This window comes from Rhipicephalus microplus, chromosome 8 (assembly GCF_043290135.1).
Source record: "Rhipicephalus microplus isolate Deutch F79 chromosome 8, USDA_Rmic, whole genome shotgun sequence".
Classification (NCBI taxonomy): Eukaryota; Metazoa; Arthropoda; class Arachnida; order Ixodida; family Ixodidae; genus Rhipicephalus; species Rhipicephalus microplus.
In genome coordinates this window covers 11670700-11692049 of record NC_134707.1, presented here as the reverse complement: position 1 = coordinate 11692049, position 21350 = coordinate 11670700, and the positions used below count along the sequence as shown (strand labels likewise).

General features: G+C 47.2%; 1 protein-coding gene across 1 annotated transcript; it reads right to left on the bottom strand.

Moving 5' to 3' along the window:
* Positions 1-1537: 1537 nt before the first annotated feature.
* LOC119165196 (lysosomal acid lipase/cholesteryl ester hydrolase-like) lies at positions 1538-20655 on the bottom strand. Its single transcript, XM_037417379.2, has 7 exons — positions 20544-20655; positions 17807-17957; positions 16008-16100; positions 13457-13609; positions 4823-4894; positions 2240-2308; positions 1538-1809 (listed from the first exon to the last, which is right to left on the bottom strand). Exons 1-7 carry the CDS (start codon positions 20618-20620, stop codon positions 1555-1557), a joined length of 870 nt encoding a protein of 289 aa, XP_037273276.2. The 5' UTR covers positions 20621-20655; the 3' UTR covers positions 1538-1554.
* Between the last annotated feature and the right edge of the window lie 695 nt (positions 20656-21350).

Below are 21350 nucleotides of genomic sequence, written 5' to 3'. Positions count from 1 at the left end.
TGTGGACTACTTGTCCAAGTTCGTAGAGGTCGCGGCCGTGCCTTCGCTTGCTGCTAGCCATGTCATCCGATTCCTGAAAGATCGCTTCGAATGGCGACACGGTCTTCCTAACAAGTTGATCTCCGACCGGTCGACCACCTTTCGCAGTCGCGAGCTCCGCACTTACCTACAACAAGCTGGAGTGGACCATCACTTCGCGTCGGCATACCATCCGCAGGCGAACGGACTGACCGAAAGGTCGAACCAGACTATCCAGGCTAGACTCGCACCGTACTGTAAGAATCACAAACGAGGTGAGGCCGACTGGGATGATCATCTCCAAGCAGCTGCGTACGCAGTGAACACGGCGGCACACAGCTCCACAGGAATTTGCCCCTACGAGATTGTCTATGGTCAGCTCCCGCAACTGAATGCTACGTTCGGTTTGGACACTCCCGTTAAAGTAGGGCGTTCCGCTGCACGCCAGAGACTTTGTCGCGATATCCGTGTGGAGGCGCGTAGGAGGATTGTGCATGCTCAACAGGCACAAAAGCGATACTACGACCGACGCCACCGTCCCGCGCCGAAATACAGTGTAGGTGATGAGGTGTGGCTACAGCGAGGTGCGCCATCGTCTTCAAACAAACTGCACCCAAAGTACGACGGCCCTTACATTATTTCTGAGCGCTTGGGAGATAACACTTGGCGAGTACGATCCACAGCTTCTGATACGCGCAGAGACAAGAGAAAACGGAATAACTTTGCGGTGCATGTGTCGCGGATGAAGAACTGCATACGGCGGCAAACGTGACATTGGTTTGTGTTTTTCTTACAGGAGTAGACCAGCTGCAGCGTGGCCGAGTGTAATGATGACAAAGCGGCGATCGTGCTCGGCGCATACCTGGGAGAGACGGAAGACGACGAGGAGGAAGCAGATAAAGAACAGCCGGCCTGCAGCAAAGGCGTTGTCTCTTTGTCTTATTTCTCCGCGTTACAATATATATATATATATGTGTGTGTGTGTGTGTGTGTGTGTGTGTGTGCGCGCGTGTGTGTATGTGTGTGTGTGTGTTTCACAAGGGGTACATTATGACAATCCCATTCTCAAGAATTAATTTATGACCACTTTGTCTCACGCGTCTGTCCAAGTGGACGACCATCGTCATAAAGTTGGTATTGCCACTCGTGACACCCAATCATTTTTTCCAACGTTCATCCATGTGTGTATTGTACACGTATAACGAGCCTAGCAACGCGTGCACGAACATACGCATGTAGGGGTCAGACCACTCAAAGACATATCCATATTGAAAAAAATACATCTTGATACAGGATTTCGTCGCAAATCGTAGGAGTATAGCAAGGAGTAAAGGTCCTGGCTAGTGCCTTATCACCTCTCTTGCTTGATGACTTTTGGTAGATCAGGGAGGCTGTAATAGCGTGGGAGGGATTAGAACTGAAACCTTCGGCTTCCGCCCTCCACTCCACAGTAAACAACATTTTTTCTTTCTAATTTCGACAAGGAAAGATTTTTATGTATGCCAGTGCATCTTACTGCACGCGAAACTGACTTGCTCACGCGCTTTCGCCAATTCGCCGTTTGATAATATCGATGGCGACGTTGTGAAGGAAGTCGTTCGTTTTGTGTCCGATTTGGAAGTCCCCGTGCCGGAAGTTCTTCTGTGGAATCACCCGCTTCTCGATAACACGTGGTCCCAGTCTGGCAATAAGGTCTTTGACGTCACGTGGGTCGGCGATGGTGTCGTCCTCTGACGCGAAGATCGCCCACGGTGTCGTGATGCGTTCCACCGGATAGGCCGGAGCTTCTTCCTGTGCGACCAACGTACAAAATGAGCCATGATAAGAAACAAAGAAAAAATGTTTGCGCTGATTCCACAGTCCAGCTTAACAATTGGATCTCTCGTGTTTTCCGCGTGTACGCATTGATGTTGACGAGTGGACAATTTTTTTATGACCTGACAAGATTGTTTTTATGAATGAACATTTTTAGTGCTTGAATTTCACATTTTTTTATTGCTATTGATAACTTCGTTGCGCAAATTATTGTCTAAGAGGAAAGGAGCATCCGAAGCCTTATCTACACAACCTCTCGATCCGTGCTCATGATGAACAATCTAATAATTTTTTTTTCTAGATGGTTCTATACAACTTGGTTCTCAGACTTAACCATTTAAAATCTGACGTCAGCAGCTGAAGTGTTTAAATAACGCTGTTGGATTGCTACAATTATAAAGATTACCTGGCCGTATCGCTTCTGGTTCTCCTTGGCGCCATGGTCGTACATGACAAAGTCTTTGGCTTTGTACACCTGTAAACAAGTGACGTTCAGTGAGATATCCTGTGAACAATCTTTAATGTGCATGCGTGCCTCCTGATTCGAACTTCTATGGTGATATTAAAGTGTTCATGATAAGTGGAGTTCGACTTAGCAGGCGGGCGCTAGACTGAGTGGGAATATCACCACACTACGCGGGTGGCGGTGTGTTCGTATACCATTCCATTTTTCTGAGGCTCCATGAGCAACGCGAAAGCGAGGTATGCAGGAATTTATGCTCCTTGATACTTTTGTCCCTGCTTGTATGCGTTGTATTTCTTCGCGCGTGCGCCCCCCCCCCCCAAAAAAAAAAAAACCTGTGCAATTCAATGCGTTTGCTTGGTACACCACCTGGTTCGGCGTCACGGAAGTATGTTTCTTTGCAGCTTCATGTCGATTACACCTTCTAATTGTAGCAGTCGCCAAAGCAACTCAAATATAAGCTCGTTGCTAGAGCGCTCATGTTCGGTACAAAGTGCCCTACAAAGTTATGAAACAACGCACAATCTGTACGCTGAAAGTGAGCACGCTGCTGAAACATCTGTTCTTTTTGAGTGCCTGCGCTGTTTGATTCATGATGTGTCTCTGAGTCCGAAATCGCAACAATGTGCCATACAAAGCACAGTGTTGTGAAGCATTAAAGGAATGCTGCCTGGTCGTCACTGTACTTGGGCAGTCACCGTCAAAAAGTTTGTCGTCGTTAGGTCACTAGACTTGGTGCTTGCTAAACAACTTTTTTTTTTTGCTTCTCCACATCAACTGGTTTCCACAGAGGAGTTGCTGTCGACTGTGACGTCGCCTTCATCAGACTGTTACTCGTCCTATATTATCGTATATTTATCGCAAAGTATACGACGACGTTGTCATACGTGATTATTGTCGTAATACTCCAAAGACTCTAGACCAAACGTCTCAAACCCGTGGCCTGGCCTTGACGTGACCATTTCCTTTTCATTCATTTATTTGAACACGAAAGTTTTTTATGCTGGGGTCGACCAAGATTTCATTGAGTCAGGTTCGTCACGGATACGACGATAATGAAACGGAAGTTAACGAATGAGAAAGGAAAAAGCCACAGCTTTGTCGCAAAGGCGAAGCCATGAATGCGATGGCAACTAATTGGAAGTCCCGTAACCCTATACAGTACCAATACGTGTCCCAATGAGTGTTGTAACAACTGTAACCCTCCGAGTTTCTTGCGGGGCCTCCATGAAATATTCTCGCAGATCCCTCTGTGAGTCGCCTATAGGCCTAACTACTTTTGGGGTCATACCTCAGTTGTATGGCACCACGGTAGATAAATCTATACAGGTTTTTTTTACAATACAGACTATATATAAAAATGTTATACTTTCAGGCCTTTGTTTTCAAAAGATACGTCTATGCCAAGCCGGTAAAACTTTCATACGCCTTAAGTTACATTCAAAAAGTAAATAATATAAGATTGTTATTTATCTCTGTAATTATTATTTCAGGACGGTTGTTTATGTAACGATCTTCCGAACGCGCTCAAGCGTCCCATCTTGGACTGATAATAATCCACTTTTGTAGTGGTACCAAATTAAAAAACAGTGCTATGGTGAACTCGGACGCACGAAAACGCTTTGGCTGGTACATTCAACGTTGCATGACTACGATCGTTTTGTAATGTGACATAGAAAAAACGACAAAACGATCGCTTACCCGTCTAAGATGGCGGCTCCCTTAAGTCTAAAATATGATAAACTAAGAGTTGTAGAATGGAGCAATTTATGGCATACCCATTTGTTTGAATATAGCAAAAAAAAAGACAATTGTGATTTCAGATTAAAATCACCAAATTTCAAGTCCCCAATCGAGGTGGTATTACACTCGCTTAACACTGTGGTGGCAGCCACCGCGGTTCTACTTCTCTCGTTGTGTGTTTAGAAAAAAAAAACGTGGGTAAAGATTAAGAGTACTAGGTGTACTCTACTATGCGAGAGCTTAAAGCCGTCCCTAAAATGACCAGCTTAATGATTTCTTTGCACTTCTTTCAGGTTTGACAAAGAACTGGATAAGTCCTACTCGGCAATCAGTCAGTTAGAGTCGCCAATGGCTCCCACGTTTCAATGCACATATATTCCTCATAAAGTGAACGGGAAGGAGGGGAGGGGGGGAAGGGTGTTGCTGGGCTTTGTGGTAGTTCCGTTGGTAGAGCATCGGACGTGTTACTCATAAGGTAGCAGGCTCGGTCACTGATCGGGGCAAAATATCTTTTCGTCCACTTTTTCATCTTCACCTTTACATTGAATTTACTGTTCATAACATCCCCAGTTAATAACATCCCCAATTATTTTGTCGTCATCGTAGTCTGTTCATTCTCACATAGTCGCAATAGTGACATTGAGGGGTTCCGTCAGAGCGTTCTGAGCGAAGACCTGCATCCGAAATAAAAGTTTTCGCGTTACCTAAGCAAAAAAAAAAGAAGGGGGGGGGGGACTTATTTTAAATAACATGTACTGTTTCCGGCACTTCAACGCGTCTTACCTGGTAGTAATGCCGAAGGTTTTGTATGGTCGTTCCGATTGGGTAGTGGCCAGCATACACTGGTACTCGTGTCTGAAAAGCAATAGATTTAAATGGGAGAAAACAACACAGTTTGCCTCTTTTTTTTTCAACAACGCTGTGTTCTCGTCTCTTCCATCCCCTCCTGTCGTTTGCGCTGTTAAGCACTTTCTTCGTGTGGCATGCAGAGAAGAATGTTGTACGCGCTAACGTTTCTACACTGTAAGCAAAAACTATCCGAGTTTGGGGTTTTTGCGGCTCATGACCTCTGAAAACTCTCTTGCGTTTAAAATTACTACCTCGTGTAGGAGTAAAAGATGGTACATGACATAGTTTTACCGCCACCTCTCAAGCAAGTAGTAAAAGGATGTCAAAATCCAGTTTTACCAGGTAGGGAGTTTTCTATCACGTGATTTTTAACCTGCGTTTCAGAATTTATTACCACGTGACTGCAAGGTGCAGCTGCTTCGGTGGCTTTTGCCCCATACTCCCATCGTGACGCTCTCAGTGAATCCTAAAGGTACGCGAGGGCCACAGATCTTTTTTTTTTTTTTTTTGGCATCGACGTGCCTCAGGACTGACCTCGATTCAACGCACTTTCACTGGAACTGGGGGCAGCATAAGCACAACAAGCGAGAACAGCATTCTGTGAACGAAAAAGAAAAAAAGACAGGGGGATCTCAAAAGAAGAAAAAAAAGAAAGAAAACCTGCTGTGGAAAGTTGTCCTGCATATTTTCGCAAATTGTTGGCTTTTGCTCGGCGGTGGTACCTTCGAGACAGACGGTGCAAGAAGCTCGGTATCTGTGTGTCTGGTTGGGCTGATGGATCTCACGTGTTTCCTACGTCGTCAAACGACAGTGCGCTTTTGAGCGCCTCCGAACCTGCACGTCGCTGATATTGTTACGGGAGAATAACTTTACTTTATAAAACGAGGAATAAACTCGGTGGTGGACAAGATGGCGCCCAGTTGGCTCACAGATCTGACAACATCGTCCTCCTCTTTGTCTTCTTTGTCGTTCTCATCCTACCGTTACATGATTTCCCCGGCGGCTGGAGCACCGACCCGGTGCTAATCAGGAGGCACTGGAGTAATACGGTTTGAGTCGCGTAACATGCACTACGTCAGTGTGAGGGTGAAGGATGGCGGGGTCCGTAGGGGTGATTTCGTATGTGACGTCAGTTACTTGGCGTAAGATACGGTAGGGACCTGAATAGCGTGGGAGTAACTTCTCCGAAAGTCCAACGCGGCGCGAGGGGAACCATAACAGAACGAGATCTCCGGGTGTGAAGTGGACGTCACGATGGCGGGCGTCGTATACGCTCTTCTGATTGTCCTGGGAGTCCAGTAAGCGTCGTCGAGCAACTTGGCGTGCCGCTTGGGCCTTCATTATTGCATCACGAGCGTACTGAGACTTGTCATTTAGTGCGGCCGGCAGGAGGGTGTCGAAAGGTAGCGCAGGGTCACGGCCGAACAACAGAAAAAAAGGAGAGAACCCAGCGGTGTCGTGTCTGGAAGAATTGTACGCGAATGTTACAAACGGTAACGTAGTGTCCCAGTCGCGGTGATCGGCGGAGACATACATGGAGAGCATGTCGGTGAGAGTGCGATTGAGGCGCTCCGTTAGACCATTTGTTTGTGGATGGTAAGCAGTCGAGAGCTTGTGCTTAGTGGCGCAGGAGCGGAGGAGGTCATCAACCACTTTGGAAAGGAAGTAGCTGCCTCGGTCGGTAAGGAGTTGTCGAGGGGCGCCATGATGTAAGATGACGTCCTCCAAAAGGAAATCGGCCACGTCAGTTGCACAGCTGGTTGGAAGGGCCCGTGTGATCGCGTATCGGGTAGCATAATCGGTTGCTACTGCAATCCACCGATTACCCGCAGCTGACGTAGGAAAAGGGCCAAGCAGGTCCACGCCAACACGGTAGAATGGGTCTTGTGGGATGTGCAGTGGCTGAAGACGTCCGGCCGGAGGGGCATTTGGTTTTTTCCGTCGTTGACAAGGGTCGCAGGCTGCAATATAACGGCAGACGTCGCGGTACATGCCAGGCCAGAAGAAGCGCCGGCGAACTCTGTCGTAGGTCCGTGACACGCCGAGGTGACCCGCTGTAGGTGCATCATGAAGCTGGGCGAGAACAGTGTGACGCAATTGAATGGGAACGACGAGTAGTCTTTCGGGGCCGTCAGGACGCATATTGCAACGGTACAATACACCATCATGTATTTCAAACATTCGAAGGGAAGGGTCGGGCCTCACCGATGTGAGCCTTCGGATAATACCGTCCAAGAAAGTATCTCGTCGCTGCTCGATTCCAATGTCATGAAACGCGGATAGAGAGAAAACGTCGATAGGAAGGGTGGTTTTAGAGGAGTCACCGTCTGGAGGGTCGACAGGATACCGGGACAAGCAGTCCGCATCTTGATGCAGGCGGCCGGTTTTATACAGGACTGAGTAATCAAATTCTTGAAGGCGCAGCGCCCAACGGCCAAGACGGCCTGAAGGGTCTTTAAGGGACGAAAGCCAGCACAAGGCGTGGTGATCTGTGATTACTGTGAATGGCCGGCCGTACAAATAGGGACGAAATTTACCGACTGCCCAAACAAGTGCCAAACATTCCCGTTCGGTTATTGAATATTTTCTTTCAGCAGGCGAAAGAAGGCGGCTGGCATAAGCAACAACACGGTCTCGTCCTTGTTGTTTCTGGGCGAGGACTGCACCGATGCCATAGCCACTTGCGTCTGTACGAACTTCTGTTGGAGATGAAATATCAAAGTGGGCGAGGATAGGCGGAGACGTAAGCAGACACACTAGATTTTGAAACGCATCTGCTTGCTCAGGGCCCCAAATGAAGCCAGCGTCTTTTTTGAGAAGTTGAGTGAGAGGGCGTGCTACGTCGGCGAAGTTTTTAACAAAGCGGCGGAAGTAAGAACAGAGGCCAACGAAACTGCGAACGTCTTTGGTACAGGTTGGTACAGGGAAATTTCTTACTGCGCGTATTTTATCTTGATCAGGGCGAACCCCCACGGAATCAACGAGGTGTCCGAGGACAGAAATTTCACGACGGCCGAAGTGGCACTTTGCCGAATTGAGTTGCAGGCCCGCCTTACGAAAGACAGATAAGATTTTCGATAGCCTTTCAAGGTGCGTCGCAAAAGAAGGCGAAAAAACGATAACGTCGTCCAGGTAGCACAGGCAGATGGACCACTTGAAGCCGTGCAACAGAGCGTCCATCATACGTTCGAATGTGGCGGGCGCATTACATAAACCGAATGGCATCACTTTAAACTCGTAAAGGCCGTCGGGAGTGATAAACGCCGTTTTCTCACGGTCCATGTCATCAACGGCAATCTGCCAGTACCCAGAGCGGAGGTCAATGGAGGAAAAATATTTTGCGCCGTGAAGGCAATCCAGGGCATCGTCTATGCGTGGTAAAGGGTAGACGTCCTTCTTCGTTATTTTGTTTAAATGGCGATAATCGACGCAAAATCTCCAGCTGTTGTCCTTCTTCTTTACAAGTACAACAGGGGACGCCCAGGGACTGCATGAAGGCTCGATGATATTCCGAGAAAGCATTTTGTCGACCTCCTGTTGGATGATGCGCCGCTCTGCATGGGAAACACGGTAGGGTCTCCGATGGATTGGACTCGTATCGCCTGTATCAATCCGGTGCTTAACAACGGACGTCTGGCCGAGTGGGCGGTCGCCAAGGTCGAAGATGTCCCAAAAAGATGCAAGCAGGGAACGCAGGTCGTTAGCTTGTTCTTTCGGCAAGTCGGGGGCAATCATCTTGGTTAACACACTTTGGTCTGATGGAGGAGTAGACGAAGTTTTTTCGGCACTCGGGATGCTGTCATAACTTAGAGTGCAAATATGGCACTCTGCCGCCGGCACGATCTCGGCTAGAGATATACCACGAGGGAGGACTTGTGTACATAGTGAAAAATTCACTAAGGGTAGGCAGGATGCATTGGCCGTAATAGTGATGACGGTGTGAGGAAACGCAACGTTGTGCGAAAGCAGGACGTCAACATTGGGGGACACAATATAAACACCGTCTGGGACAGGTGGAACAGGGGAGACGCCTATGTAAGCTACTGTTCGTTGAGGGAGACGCAGGTGTTCTGTAGAACAAAGCCGACTTGGAGGGCAACTTGGAGGATCAACAACATTAGGTAGAGCGAGTTGCACTATACCGGCAGAGCAGTCTATCAAGGCCGAATGTTCAGACAAAAAGTCTTGGCCCAAAATTATGTCATTAGGGCAGTGTTCTAAAACATAAAACAGAACTGATGTGTGGTGTCCGGCGACGCTGACGCGAGCTGAGCACACACCAATTACGGCGACTTTTCCACCATCGGCCGTTCGGACCACAGGAGTTGGGCCAGGAGTAAGGACTTTCTTCAGCCGTGCTCTAAGGTCAGCGTTCATGATAGACACGTGTGCGCCAGTGTCAATGAGGGCTGTAGTAGGTACACCGTCGACGTCAACATTGATAAGGTTCTGATGTGCGGGCAAGGTCAGTAGAGGATTTTGGGATCGGGTCGGTATTGCAGCATCACCTCCAAGAGCTGCTCCCGTCAGTTTTCCGGAGGTGAACGCCGGAACGAGCTTGGGGACGGCGATCGGCGAGATGGGGGCGAGCGGGAGAAACGGCGTTGTGGCGAAGGGGAGCGGCTGGATCGGGGGCGCGAGGAATTCTCAGGCGTTAGCGGCTCTGTTTTCGGTGATGAGCGTGAATTCCAGACAGGTGGGCGATGGGGCGGAGGGTGAGGCCACGGAGCAGAGCTGGACCAAGCACGGCAGTGACGCGAAATGTGGCCTATACGACCGCAATTGAAGCATATCGGCCGGTCGTCTGGGGTGCGCCATACCGCCGGGTCGCGATAATGTGGGCTGGCAGAAAAACGTCGGTTGGGCGGGACAGTCACGGGTGGATTTGGTGTGGCGTAGTCTGGACGATGAATGGAGCAGACGTTTAAGCCGGCGTTGGCCAGTTCTTGCCTCACGACGGTCTGTATGAGAGATACGGTGGCGTGATAGCTTTCGGAGTTGGGGGAAGCTGACACGAGTGGAGCTGCGGCTTCTATTTCCCGACGGACAATACGGACAACGTCACCGGGACTTTCCGTAGAAGGCAGGCGAGGGTCTTCGCATGTGGACGTTGCAGCCGTGTTTGGAAGCCGGGCAAACTGGTGGAGAACACGGCGGCTCTTCGCTTCTTCAAAGCGCCGGCATTCAGAAATAATGTCGTGGACCGTAGATGAATTCTTGAACACAAGAAGGTGAAAGGCGTCATCTGCTATGCCCTTAATAATATGGCCAACCTTATCGGCTTCGGACATCTGCGAGTCTACCTTGCGGCACAAAGCGAGCACGTCCTGAATGTACGTGAGGTATGATTCGGTGCACGTCTGAACTCGACGTGCGAGCTCGTTTTGGGCGGCGCGTTGACTTCCCACAGGCCTGCCAAATAGCTCCCGGAGCTTTTGCTTGCATAACTCCCAGCTAGTCAGTTCTTCCTCGTGCGTCTCGTACCAGACCTTTGCGGTACCTCTGAGATAAAAAATCACGTTGGCCAGCATGAGCGTTGGATCCCATCGCATACGTACACCCACTCGTTCGTATGACTTCAGCCAGGCTTCTACGTCAATGCCACCAGTGCCAGAAAAGGTACCTGGATCTCTCGGGGGCTCCAAGATGAGGGTTGACGGTCCAGTTGGAGAAAGCACGGACGTAGTTGGAGAAGGCACGGTAGACGGGGAAGGGTCGGCATTGTTGACTGCAGTCGCCATGGGGGAGACCACTAGGCGCCCGCTACGAAGCTCCGTTTTGCGTGAAGTGAGTACCCCGCACCTCCCACCAATGATGTTACGGGAGAATAACTTTACTTTATAAAACGAGGAATAAACTCGGTGGTGGACAAGATGGCGCCCAGTTGGCTCACAGATCTGACAACATCGTCCTCCTCTTTGTCTTCTTTGTCGTTCTCATCCTACCGTTACAATATCTCGCTTCCGAGCCGAATCGCGAATATCTGCCAGTGGTAACAAAATCAATCTGGTGTCATCGTCCGTGCTTGCCTACTGGAGAAGCAATAAGCGAAATGCTTCACTCTGTCGTCAGCACCGAGCCGCGGCCGCCAGTGACCAGTGGGAGTGTGTCGCCGGGGCAGGTGAAAGAAGCATCGCATATATTTTGTTCCACAGTAGGCGATGTCTGCGGGAGTAATGTGCTGCCCGAATTGCCCACCTCATGCAACAACTGTTCTCAAACATGTAGCGCGAAGCCGATACGAGGGAGGCGGAACCAGCAAGCGGCTGCCGGTGAGCACGAAGAAAACCCGGACGGTGGTCTCTCGTTGGAAGTATTCATACACCGCCCCGTCCCCGTAAGATAGCGGTCACGTGTTCATTTGTGTCTGAAATGACGACGAAATTCGCACAGGATATGTGTTCTGTGATCGCCAGCTGTGTTTCATCGGATAGCCGTGCTCCTCGAAAAGGCCTAGTACGCCGTCGATAAGAAGCTTGTGTGCAGGCGTGCACCGCTCCTCTACGCCCGTTGTGATGAATACGTGCTGCTACTGTGTTTGTGCAGCGTCGCTCAATGAATATCATTGAGCCACCACGGTTTGTGCGTACTTATGCATATTTTATGGACTTGTGGATCAGCAGTGCTGACACGCGTGGGGCCATGAGCCCGGTGTGCCAAGTAATTATTGGATACTCAAAAATGTGAGATTGGGTAGATTTATAATAAAAGGTCGGTGTGACATTTAGTTCCCTGCAGCCCACTTTAAGTTTACGCTTGCACCTTCAACCGTTGTTTTAATCAATGCAAAAAAAGAGCTCACCTACCGGTACTACAGGGCCGGTCAAAAAGTCGTGCCTATATATACCGAATTGTCAAAGTGCAGTTGAGCAACGCGTGCAGTCTGTTCGAGTGGTGTATTATTCTGCATTTGTTGTGTGTGCGTGTTTGTCTGTATGTGAATCTATGTGTCGCCAATTCTGCCGTTCAATAAATTCAATCAATTCTGCTATTTAGTGAATTTGTCATCTCTGGGCGAATGTACTCGTCAATTTTTATTTTTTTACCACCGGAAATAACTCCCAGAAATCACCTCAAAAACCTTGTGAAGGCAGTAAAAATTCACTCTCTCTATAGTCACTCAAAACCTCACTGGGGTAAATAATTACTACTCTCCCTACGTTCATAAACACAGTTAGCACGAGAGTTAATTTTTACCTCGATAGTAGGTGGTAAAAAAAAACCCTGGAAAGGTAGTGCGCTAGAGGACAAATGGTTTACCCAGTTTTTGAGGTTATTTCAGGTCATTTTCGTTTAGTGTGTACGGCATGTTAGTAAACTTCAATTTTAATAACAAGAGCTAAACCACACAAAAGTCACAGTTTTGCCGCTAGGGCGCAGCAATAAATGTGATAGAAACGTATTGGAACGACGTATGAAGAACGGCAAGCAGCTCGATATACTTGCAGCGAGCCGCTCAAGCACAAAGGAGCACGAAAAGTGCGTACAGGACGAGCACAAAACAACTATCTCAGTTCGACAGTTGCAGCGTGCTGCTCAAACACGGGGAAAGGTGCTAAAAAACTACGCACAGATATACACAGGATGAGCGCAAACTAACGACTACTTATGTTGTTACTTTGTGTTTGAGCATCGCGCTAAAATAACCGACTATGCTAAACCGTGTAGACTTTTTTTTTCTTAATAAAACGACCCTTCCGCGTCTAATGCCGCACAGTGGCGTTTGATGCGTTGTTTAGATATGTTTACCCAGCGTTCCATGTTACGAATAAGTACAGAAATAAGTCATTTTTCATTGTGCGTCTGAAAGGCAGTTTTTAAACTGAGGCAAAATCTAGCAGCGTTGTTTTAAAGCGACCCTTCAGGCAATCTCGTGACCAGGTGATAGTTACGGCACACGCTTAAGTACCTCTGAGCTCTGCGTACTTTCAGTGTTGAACAATATAAGTATAGCTTGCCGTTATCATTCCAAAAAACGGATGCCACGTGCCCTATAGTTGTCTACGCCGGCGCGCTGATGAGTGAGGGATCGCAGATTTCAATCGCAGTGGCGAGTTTCCAAACTTTCTTCTGCTGCGTTAATTTTTTTTTCTTTGTGGATTTTGTTTATGTGTACACACATATACATATACGGAACAGGACAGCAAAGGCGAAAACCCGCAGAGATTGTCCGTAATATTGCTATCACAATCACTTAAGTCAAACTGTAAAATCGTTCAGTTGTAGCTAAAGCGCGTATAAAGTGCGCAGTCTTGGCCACCTCTCGTGGACAACTTGCTTAGCCTATACTTTCGCTCGGCACGTCTGTTCGCGCCTAGCTCGGTCATGTCCTGTTACACCAGGTGAATAATTGCCAATCTTGATTGAAATGTTTCGCACATGTTTTCATATTGTGCCACATCTTTTTCGACGACTCATGTTAGTGCGATAACGTGACAGTGGAAACTCGCTCGGTGAACTGATCTGTGATCAGACGTCCGCAGAGAAGGGAAAACAGGAAAATGAGACGGCTTCATTGGTTTTCAAACTTGATGCGAATGACCTTGAACACTTGCATTCAGTGCTCACCTCATTCAATTGCTGTGGGCTGGTCAAGGCTACTAGAAATGTTGCCAAAGAGCATAGTTGGCCGTTGAAAATCTCGCACACCTTCGCGGTAATTTTCGAGAGGTTCTCGGGTGCTCCCACGTAGCCTTTCATGCTTAAAGGGTAGATCAATTTCTGCAACAAATAAAAAGAATATATATATATATATATATATATATATATATATATATATATATATATATATATATATATATATATATATTCTGAACAAGGAATTAATTCAAATTCGTGGTCGCAGGGCTGCCACCTTTCGCGCTACTGCGCCAAACCATTAGATTATAATTATGAGGCAACTATATATCATAGCGTTGAGACTTCGACTTTTTCTCTTCATCGCCGTTCGGTTAGAAATTTTAACGTGACATCTACTATTTTATGGCAGGCATAAACCGCAAACAGTTTATTCGTTCACTCTACATACCAAATAGCACTGCTTGAAAGTCAGTATTTCCTTTGTGTGCGTGTGTGTGTGTGTGTGTGTGTGTGTGTGTGTGTGTGTGTGTGTGTGTGTGTGTGTGTGTGTGTGTGTGTGTGTGTGTGTGTGTGTGTGTGTGTGTGTGTGTGCAGGGCTGCCACCTTTCGCCCTACTGCACCAAACCATTAGATTATAATTATGAGGCAACTATATATCATAGCGTTGAGACTTCGACTTTTTCTCTTCATCGCCGTTCGGTTAGAAATTTTAACGTGACATCTACTATTTTATGGCAGGCATAAACCGCAAACAGTTTATTCGTTCACTCTACATACCAAATAGCACTGCTTGAAAGTCAGTATTTCCTTTGTGTGTGTGTGTGTGTGTGTGTGTGTGTGTGTGTGTGTGTGTGTGTGTGTGTGTGTGTGTGTGTGTGTGTGTGTGTGTGTGTGTGTGTGTGTGCGTGTGTGTGTTTGGCCACTTCTGTGTCAATTGTTTTTCTTTCTCGAGCTTCTCTAGACTGCAATAGATTACCATTTAGCGTAGCATACTTATAGTACATCAAACGGTACTTTTGTTTTGGGCATTGACAAAAAACTATGGACCATCAGCCCGAAGGGAACCCTGATTGGATGCGAAGCAGCAGCGGTGCGCACGGCGTCGACCCGGTCGAAACGGGCGTCGACGTGGGTGTTGGCAGAACAGTTTGAAGCGAAACTCGGTGTAGCGTTTACTGGAATAAACGTTTGTTTCAAACGCAAGGACACGGGAGGAGGGACGCGTTAAAGACGTTTGCGCTTGGCTTCTTCGGCTCGCGTCTCGTCGGTGTTACCCGTGCGCCGTCTGTATTCTCGAACGCGACCGGCGTTCTTGACTCGCATCTCGTTGGTGTCGTAGGTCTTCCACTGCCGACGCTTGCGTTCGGCTTCCCTGGCTCGCGCCTCGTTGGTGTTGCAGGCGCGACGGTCGGGCTAGACGACGACGCGTGAGTGAGGACAGATGGAGAGGGGTGGCGCGTGTGGGGAAACGATGCCGACGTGAAGAGTGGGCTCGAGCGTTGCGAGCGGTGGAGAGGGTGAAGCGAGGGAGATGACACGCGGCGAGCGGCGATAGGCCAGGGAGCGAGTAACGTCACCGTCACGCGCGCGCACTGCGAGGGAAGGCGTGGCCTACTTGGCAACGCCCCTATGCGGAAGTACAGCGTTACAAAGGCTAGTCAATGAGCTGCTTCGCATCGAAAATTTCAAAATCATGTACCTAGTTAAGCACGTGTCCTCAGCCTACGGCTTGATTCTGGTAAGCAATGAATAAAACTTGTTACACGAAATGAAATTTTTCAAAAAAAAGCGCTCTTGTGCCAGCTGCCGCTCGAGAAGGGCAGCTTTCTTATCGGGCGTACTGAAGGTCTTGCCCATCTTCATAAAAAGGGCATGGCGAACGTATCTCGCCTCATTTCCGCCGCGTCGCTCCGTGCGCACAGCGCGGCCTCGCGTCGGTTGCCGCCTCTCTGGTTCGTGTGTCCGGCCAGGAGGAGAAGGAATAAACTTTATTTATTAAAAATTCGAGGGAGTAGGGAGGAGACAGGTTCGACGGGAAGCTGTTTGGCAGCCAGGGGGCAGCAGAACTAGCATACCAGTCCGTCAGCCTGGTGTGGATAGGCAAGTTTGTGCAAGTACCTGTCTCAGGCTTCTGCTGAGGGACATGGCTGAAAGAGAACCTCTGGGGCCGAGTCGTTGGGTCACTCCCATAATATGTAGTTTTGTCCTGCCTGTGCTACTCCATTGTTAATACATTTATCCTATAACCCGGGCCCAAGCACTGACGATAAGAATGATCCAAGCTTATTGTATACTCAGACAGCCGCAGTAACAAAAAAAAAAAAAGATGAAGATTTCCATGAGTCTCTCAGGCCGAATCCACTCAGAAGGGCTTTAACTTAAAAATGCTGGCTGCGCCATCTGTGGGTGTATCTAGGCACAGGAACGTGACATGACAGGCAGCCATTTGTCACCAGTACCACCTCTAGAACAATAAGTGGATGAATTAGCTGAGTCCAGACCACGCGATGAGTTGGTCTGGGCTCGTCGAAACACTCACGGTAATCAAAGGTGTGAAGGGGATCCCAAGTGACAGAGGAGGTCCGATGTGGGAGACGTTTGCAACGGGACCGTAAGCCACAACCAGGTCGACCTGGAATAACAAACGAAAATAAGAAATAGCTAAAGTAAGCCAGATGATACAGAAACCTCAGCTATGTTAGGTTCCTTGTGTGAAAGCTAGATGACCCTTGGATTATATGAAGACAATGTGATAACAGCGGTTGGCAAGCGTTAGTTAACAATTAGCGTCGCTTAGCAGACAGTCGCATGTATTTAGCCAAAATTAGCTCATGTTGTTTTATGAATACGGTCAGTGCTGTTGTTATGGCTCCTATACGCTCAACCAGTGCTGGTTGAGCGTATAGGAGCTCCGAATATTTCTATTGCTGTAGCTAGAGGTGCGTTGGGGGCAGACCACTTGAACAGACGCACCTGGCATCGCACCGGACAAAACGTTAAGTGTTTCTCACCTAATATTGTGCTGTTATTTCCACAAGTGGATATTGCGTACTTTCGAGCGCAAAAGAAGAGTGTTTGTCTTGAAACGTTGTGGAGAATATTTCATTACATCTTGATGCCAAATATGGAACGCAATGGCAGAACAATGGACACCCTGGTGTTTAAATTTGTCCATGCTCACTTCTAGCGCCAAGTCACAAAAACATTTCGCAATAATGTTTGCGTACAAGAAAATTAAGCAAGTTTCCATTAGACCATAACTTCATATCACCTTGTTTTACACTGAGCAAAACAAGCGTCGTGAGTCTCAAGAACGTGATTTATCCGAAGCAGAACCGAAGCCTGTACTTCCCATAATTCCCATGCGGGTAAAAGCGCCGCTCAAGGGGCCCGCGTAGACACTAGAGCCAGATTTCACTCTAGGCATTATTGTGCGAAACTCTATGGCTTCCGGTAACTCGAGCTGCGTCGTGCGAAATTTTCTCAGGTGGATACGTGCCGTAGGAATTTGGCAAGCCCCACTACCGAACGTCAAATGAAAACACTGCCCGACGAAGTGAAGCATGTTAAAGATAGTGGAATAAAGAGATGGAAAGAAAGCAAAAATAGATAGATAGATAGATAGATAGATAGATAGATAGATAGATAGATAGATAGATAGATAGATAGATAGATAGATAGATAGATAGATAGATAGATAGATAGATAGATAGATAGATAGATAGATAGATAGATAGATAGATAGATAGATAGATAGAGAAGGCGATAGAAAGACCAAAAGAAAAATACAAGTGCAGAGAATCAAGAGATATTCGGATAGAAACACACACGAAGAAGGTATCGAAAGAAAACAGACAGCAAGACAAAAAAAGAAAGAAAAAGAAGCAAGAATATATATATATATATATATATATATATATATATATATATATATATATATATATATATATATATATATATATATATATATATATATATATATATATATATATATATATATATATATATATATATATATATATATGTATATATATATATATATATATATATATATATATATATAGAGAGAGAGAGAGAGAGAGAGAGAAATAATGAGAAAAATAAAAAGAAAGGAGGAAGGCCAGTCAGCTCTGCTTTCCCTTTTGGCTTAGCACCACTAATGCGATTTTTTTTTTATTTTGTGTTTTTCCGTGCACTCGCTTCGCTACTGTTCGCGCTCTAATGGCGATGAACGCTCGTATAGTATCCTCACTGACCGCTTCAGAATGGCGATATGTGCATCAGTTACATGCAAGTACTTTCGCTGCGTCATCATCCACAGCTCCAGCAGGTACCCACCTTTTCGTTGTACTCGGGTCGCGTGGACAGGAAAACCAAGCTGGCGGTGACGCCCTGCGACAAGGCGACGAGCGTCAGCCTTTCCGCGCCGGTGGCGTTGAGCACGTGATCGACAACGGCGGGAAAGTCGAAGCGGCCGATTTCGTCGAAGCTGCGCAGCGGAGTTGGAATCAGTGGGGAAGAAGCACCGACGTGACCGCTTAGCGGGTACCTCCAAACAACACTCCCGAGGAGGAGGCAGGAAACCTCCGTCTTAATTTCGGAGTCATTGTACACTATTATGAGTCTATGGTCACCGCCCATATCTCACCACAGCTTAAGATTTGGGTAAGGCGAACGAGCACGTCCTCCTGATACATCTCTACTACCATCATGATATACCTCGCTATCACGAAGCTTTTGATCGTATGGCCAATGTCAGGTGCCTGTACTGTGGTGGGGTAGGGCACATCTATCACACGGTCTGGGTTTGTCATCGGAGTCGAGTTCTAACCCTGCCCGAAGGGATTGGGAGACGGCCCTGACTGGGTGCTAAGACATTCCACCGGTGTGTGTTAACACGCACTCTGCACCAAGGCCCAGAGCGCCTTGGTGCAGAGTGACATGGCTGGCGGCTTCGCCCTTTGGGGTTCCGGAACAGAGGAACACCACGCAGCATGTATAGATCCCTGTGTGGCTCACTCCTCTCATTGATGGGGGAAAATGGTAATTTAAGGGCTCGTTTTTTTTTTTTTTGTTAGTCACAGCATTAATCACAACTAACATACCACAATGCCAGGGAAAGTATAGAGGATGTTATTATAAGTAATTCTAATGCAAATGAGATAGAGTGATATTTGGGGTTTAATGTTTCAAAACCACCGTATGATTATGAGAGACGCCACAGTGGGGGGCTCCAGAAGTTTCGACCACCTGGGGTTCTTTAACGTGCACCCAAATCTGAGCACACGGGCCTACAACATTTCCGCCTCCATCGGAAATGCAGCCGCCGCAGCTTGGATTTGATCCCGCGACCTTCGGGTCAGCAGCCGAGTACCTTATCCTCTAGACTACCGCGGTGGGACGTAATGCAAATGAGAAGAAAGTGGGTGAAAAGAGAACTAGCCACTGGTAGGATCCTGACCTGTGACCTTCAAATAACGCGTTCGATGTTCTATCACTGAGCTATGGTCACGGTTCTAATTGATGTAATGTTTTTCGCCACCACGACCTCCTACTAGGTAGACGTATGAAACCGCAGCCGTATTTAAGTTTTAAACATAGTTACTTAGCATTACGTCCCATTTTGAATTCGCATATCATTATGTTGTCCTTTGCACAATTTTGTTTTGTTGTCATATCAGTCTTTTCACCGAGGTGGCACGTGCAGTGCTTCTGGTAATCGACTGCTGACTCGAAGGTCACGTGACCGAATCCCGACCGCGGCGACTGCGTTTTGATGGAGGCGATATTCTAGAGGCCTCTATTGCTAGATCGAGGTGCACGTTAAAACAACCCAGGTGGTTTAAACTTTTGGAAACCTTCGCTATACGACGTGCTTCTCAATCATATTGTGGTTTGGATGTAAAACCCCGAGAGTTATTACCCCTTGCTTTCGCAAATAAGCGGTAATTTTCCACTTCCGGCACGTTCCTTCCGGGTTGTACCTAACTTTCATCACAACTCTAGTCCGTCACGTGAGTTCCGGTTCGCTATATCGCTTTAAGTTCGCTTCTGGTTCGAACTAGCGGTAATAATTTCACTTTTAGTTCCCCTTAACTGTCTTACTCGCCTCTAGAAAACCACTTAAAGTTATGGTTGACTGACGCTGTCTATGTTTGGACTACCGTAAATGTACTCTTCATTAACGGATTCAATATATATTCGACTTCTTTCAATTCGCACAACCTCGGTCAAATTTACATATTTACCTCCCCTCTGTGCATCACCACTACTCCACTATACCTCTGGATGATTCCAGTGTCATCGACGCAGCTTTCTACGTTTTTTTATGCATCAGATAGCCTGTTTTTGATAAGCTCAGGTTGGCAAGTATATATAAGGCAACACACGATATGGGCCATAACTGAGCTATGCCACCAGGATGTCTCCATTAGCCTCGTATGAACGAACGAACAAACAACGTGACGCGCACATTATGCTGGGGATGTCGTGTCGAAACATGGAAGAATATGTGCATGGTGAAAGGGCGGTTTAAAGTTTTCGAACACAACTCGTGAAGTCGGGGGTTGGAGGTTCAATTCAGGGGATGGCATAACGCAAAAAAAAAATACTTCTGCAGCTTTTGTGTCCTCTAAAAATAAATTACAGATTGTCAAAATCATCCATAAAATCCTCAGCCGAGCTACGGGGTGCCTCACTTTCGCATCATCACGTAATCGTCACGTAAAACTCAACAATTTACGCGTTTTCGAAACTACGGCATTTGGAGCACTGCTCGCACTATGTTTTAATGTTACGTTTAAAGTTTTGCGGTGACACCACACCCGCAGCCCCGTTGACGTCATCGTAGAGTTGTCGGTCTCGTTGTACACCATCAGGTGTGATCGGATGAGCGTCGCAGTTTGATCGCGTAGCGCGATGCTACAGTCGCATCACAGTGTCCTTACCTGTCTCTTTTCTCTCATCTTTTATCCCCCTTACCCCCTTCCCCAGAACAGGGTCGCCAGCCGGTCTGAGAACTGGCTAACCTCCCTGTCCTTCCTCTTGTAATCCTCCTCCTCCTCCTCCTCCTTACCTGAACTTCCAGTACTCTCGGTCGTTCTTGGACATAGTCGTGTGGTTCGAGTAGCGCGCCACTTCCCTCGAACTCATCGCCCAAACGTCGAAGCCAGCGTCCGCAAACAGAAAGCCTGGAATTGTTCAGTAACGGTAAGTAATCCGTTACAATAAAGGGATATCGCAGGTAATTGTGCAAGGCATAACCAAAAGGTTCACAGTCTACAGCTAGTTACTGAGTTTGTATGATTTCAAAAGATGGCCAAAGATAACGTATAAGACGTACATCGATTTGCTAAGTTGAGGAAATAGATAAGTATGTCTTGAATATGCTGCGAAAAAAAATGGCGCTGTAACTGTAGCAGATTTTTCAGAAAATGGTAACAACTGAGGCACAGTTAGCCCGAATCGCGTCGCTAGCAATTATTTTTGTCTCTCCATCTCCAAGTAGTGACAGTTGACTTGTTTCTAACAGACATACTTCAAATGTACAAGGAGTAAGATTTTTATTAACATACAAGTCAACTATATAAACAGAAAGAGAATGGCTGCAGCAGCGTCAGTTAGAAAAGTGGCGAAAACGGTGCGTTCGTGCCGCCGGAATTACAGCACCCATCAAACAGAACATTCTATAGATGTCTACGTTAGATTACGATCCTTCAACTACGAATTCGTCTTTGTAGTGCGAAGGTGCTCAAGCCAAGTGGCATAAATGGCGTTCACAGAAAATTGAGGTGGCCCCAGCTCTTTCGGGTGGCTTGTATATCTTTCTATTCTTGCTCAAAGAATGGAATCTTAGGGGCTCGTTTTCTAGTTTGACGCAACC

Coding starts and splice junctions, on each gene's coding strand:
- LOC119165196 (XM_037417379.2), bottom strand. CDS start 20,620: ATGAGTTCGAGGGAAGTGGCGCGCTACTCGAACCACACGACTATGTCC. Junction 4,895..13,456: donor GCCCACAGCAATTGAATGAG/GTGAGCACTGAA, acceptor ATTGCTTTTCAG/ACACGAGTACCAGTGTATGC. Junction 1,810..2,239: donor ACCAGAAGCGATACGGCCAG/GTAATCTTTATA, acceptor TTGGTCGCACAG/GAAGAAGCTCCGGCCTATCC.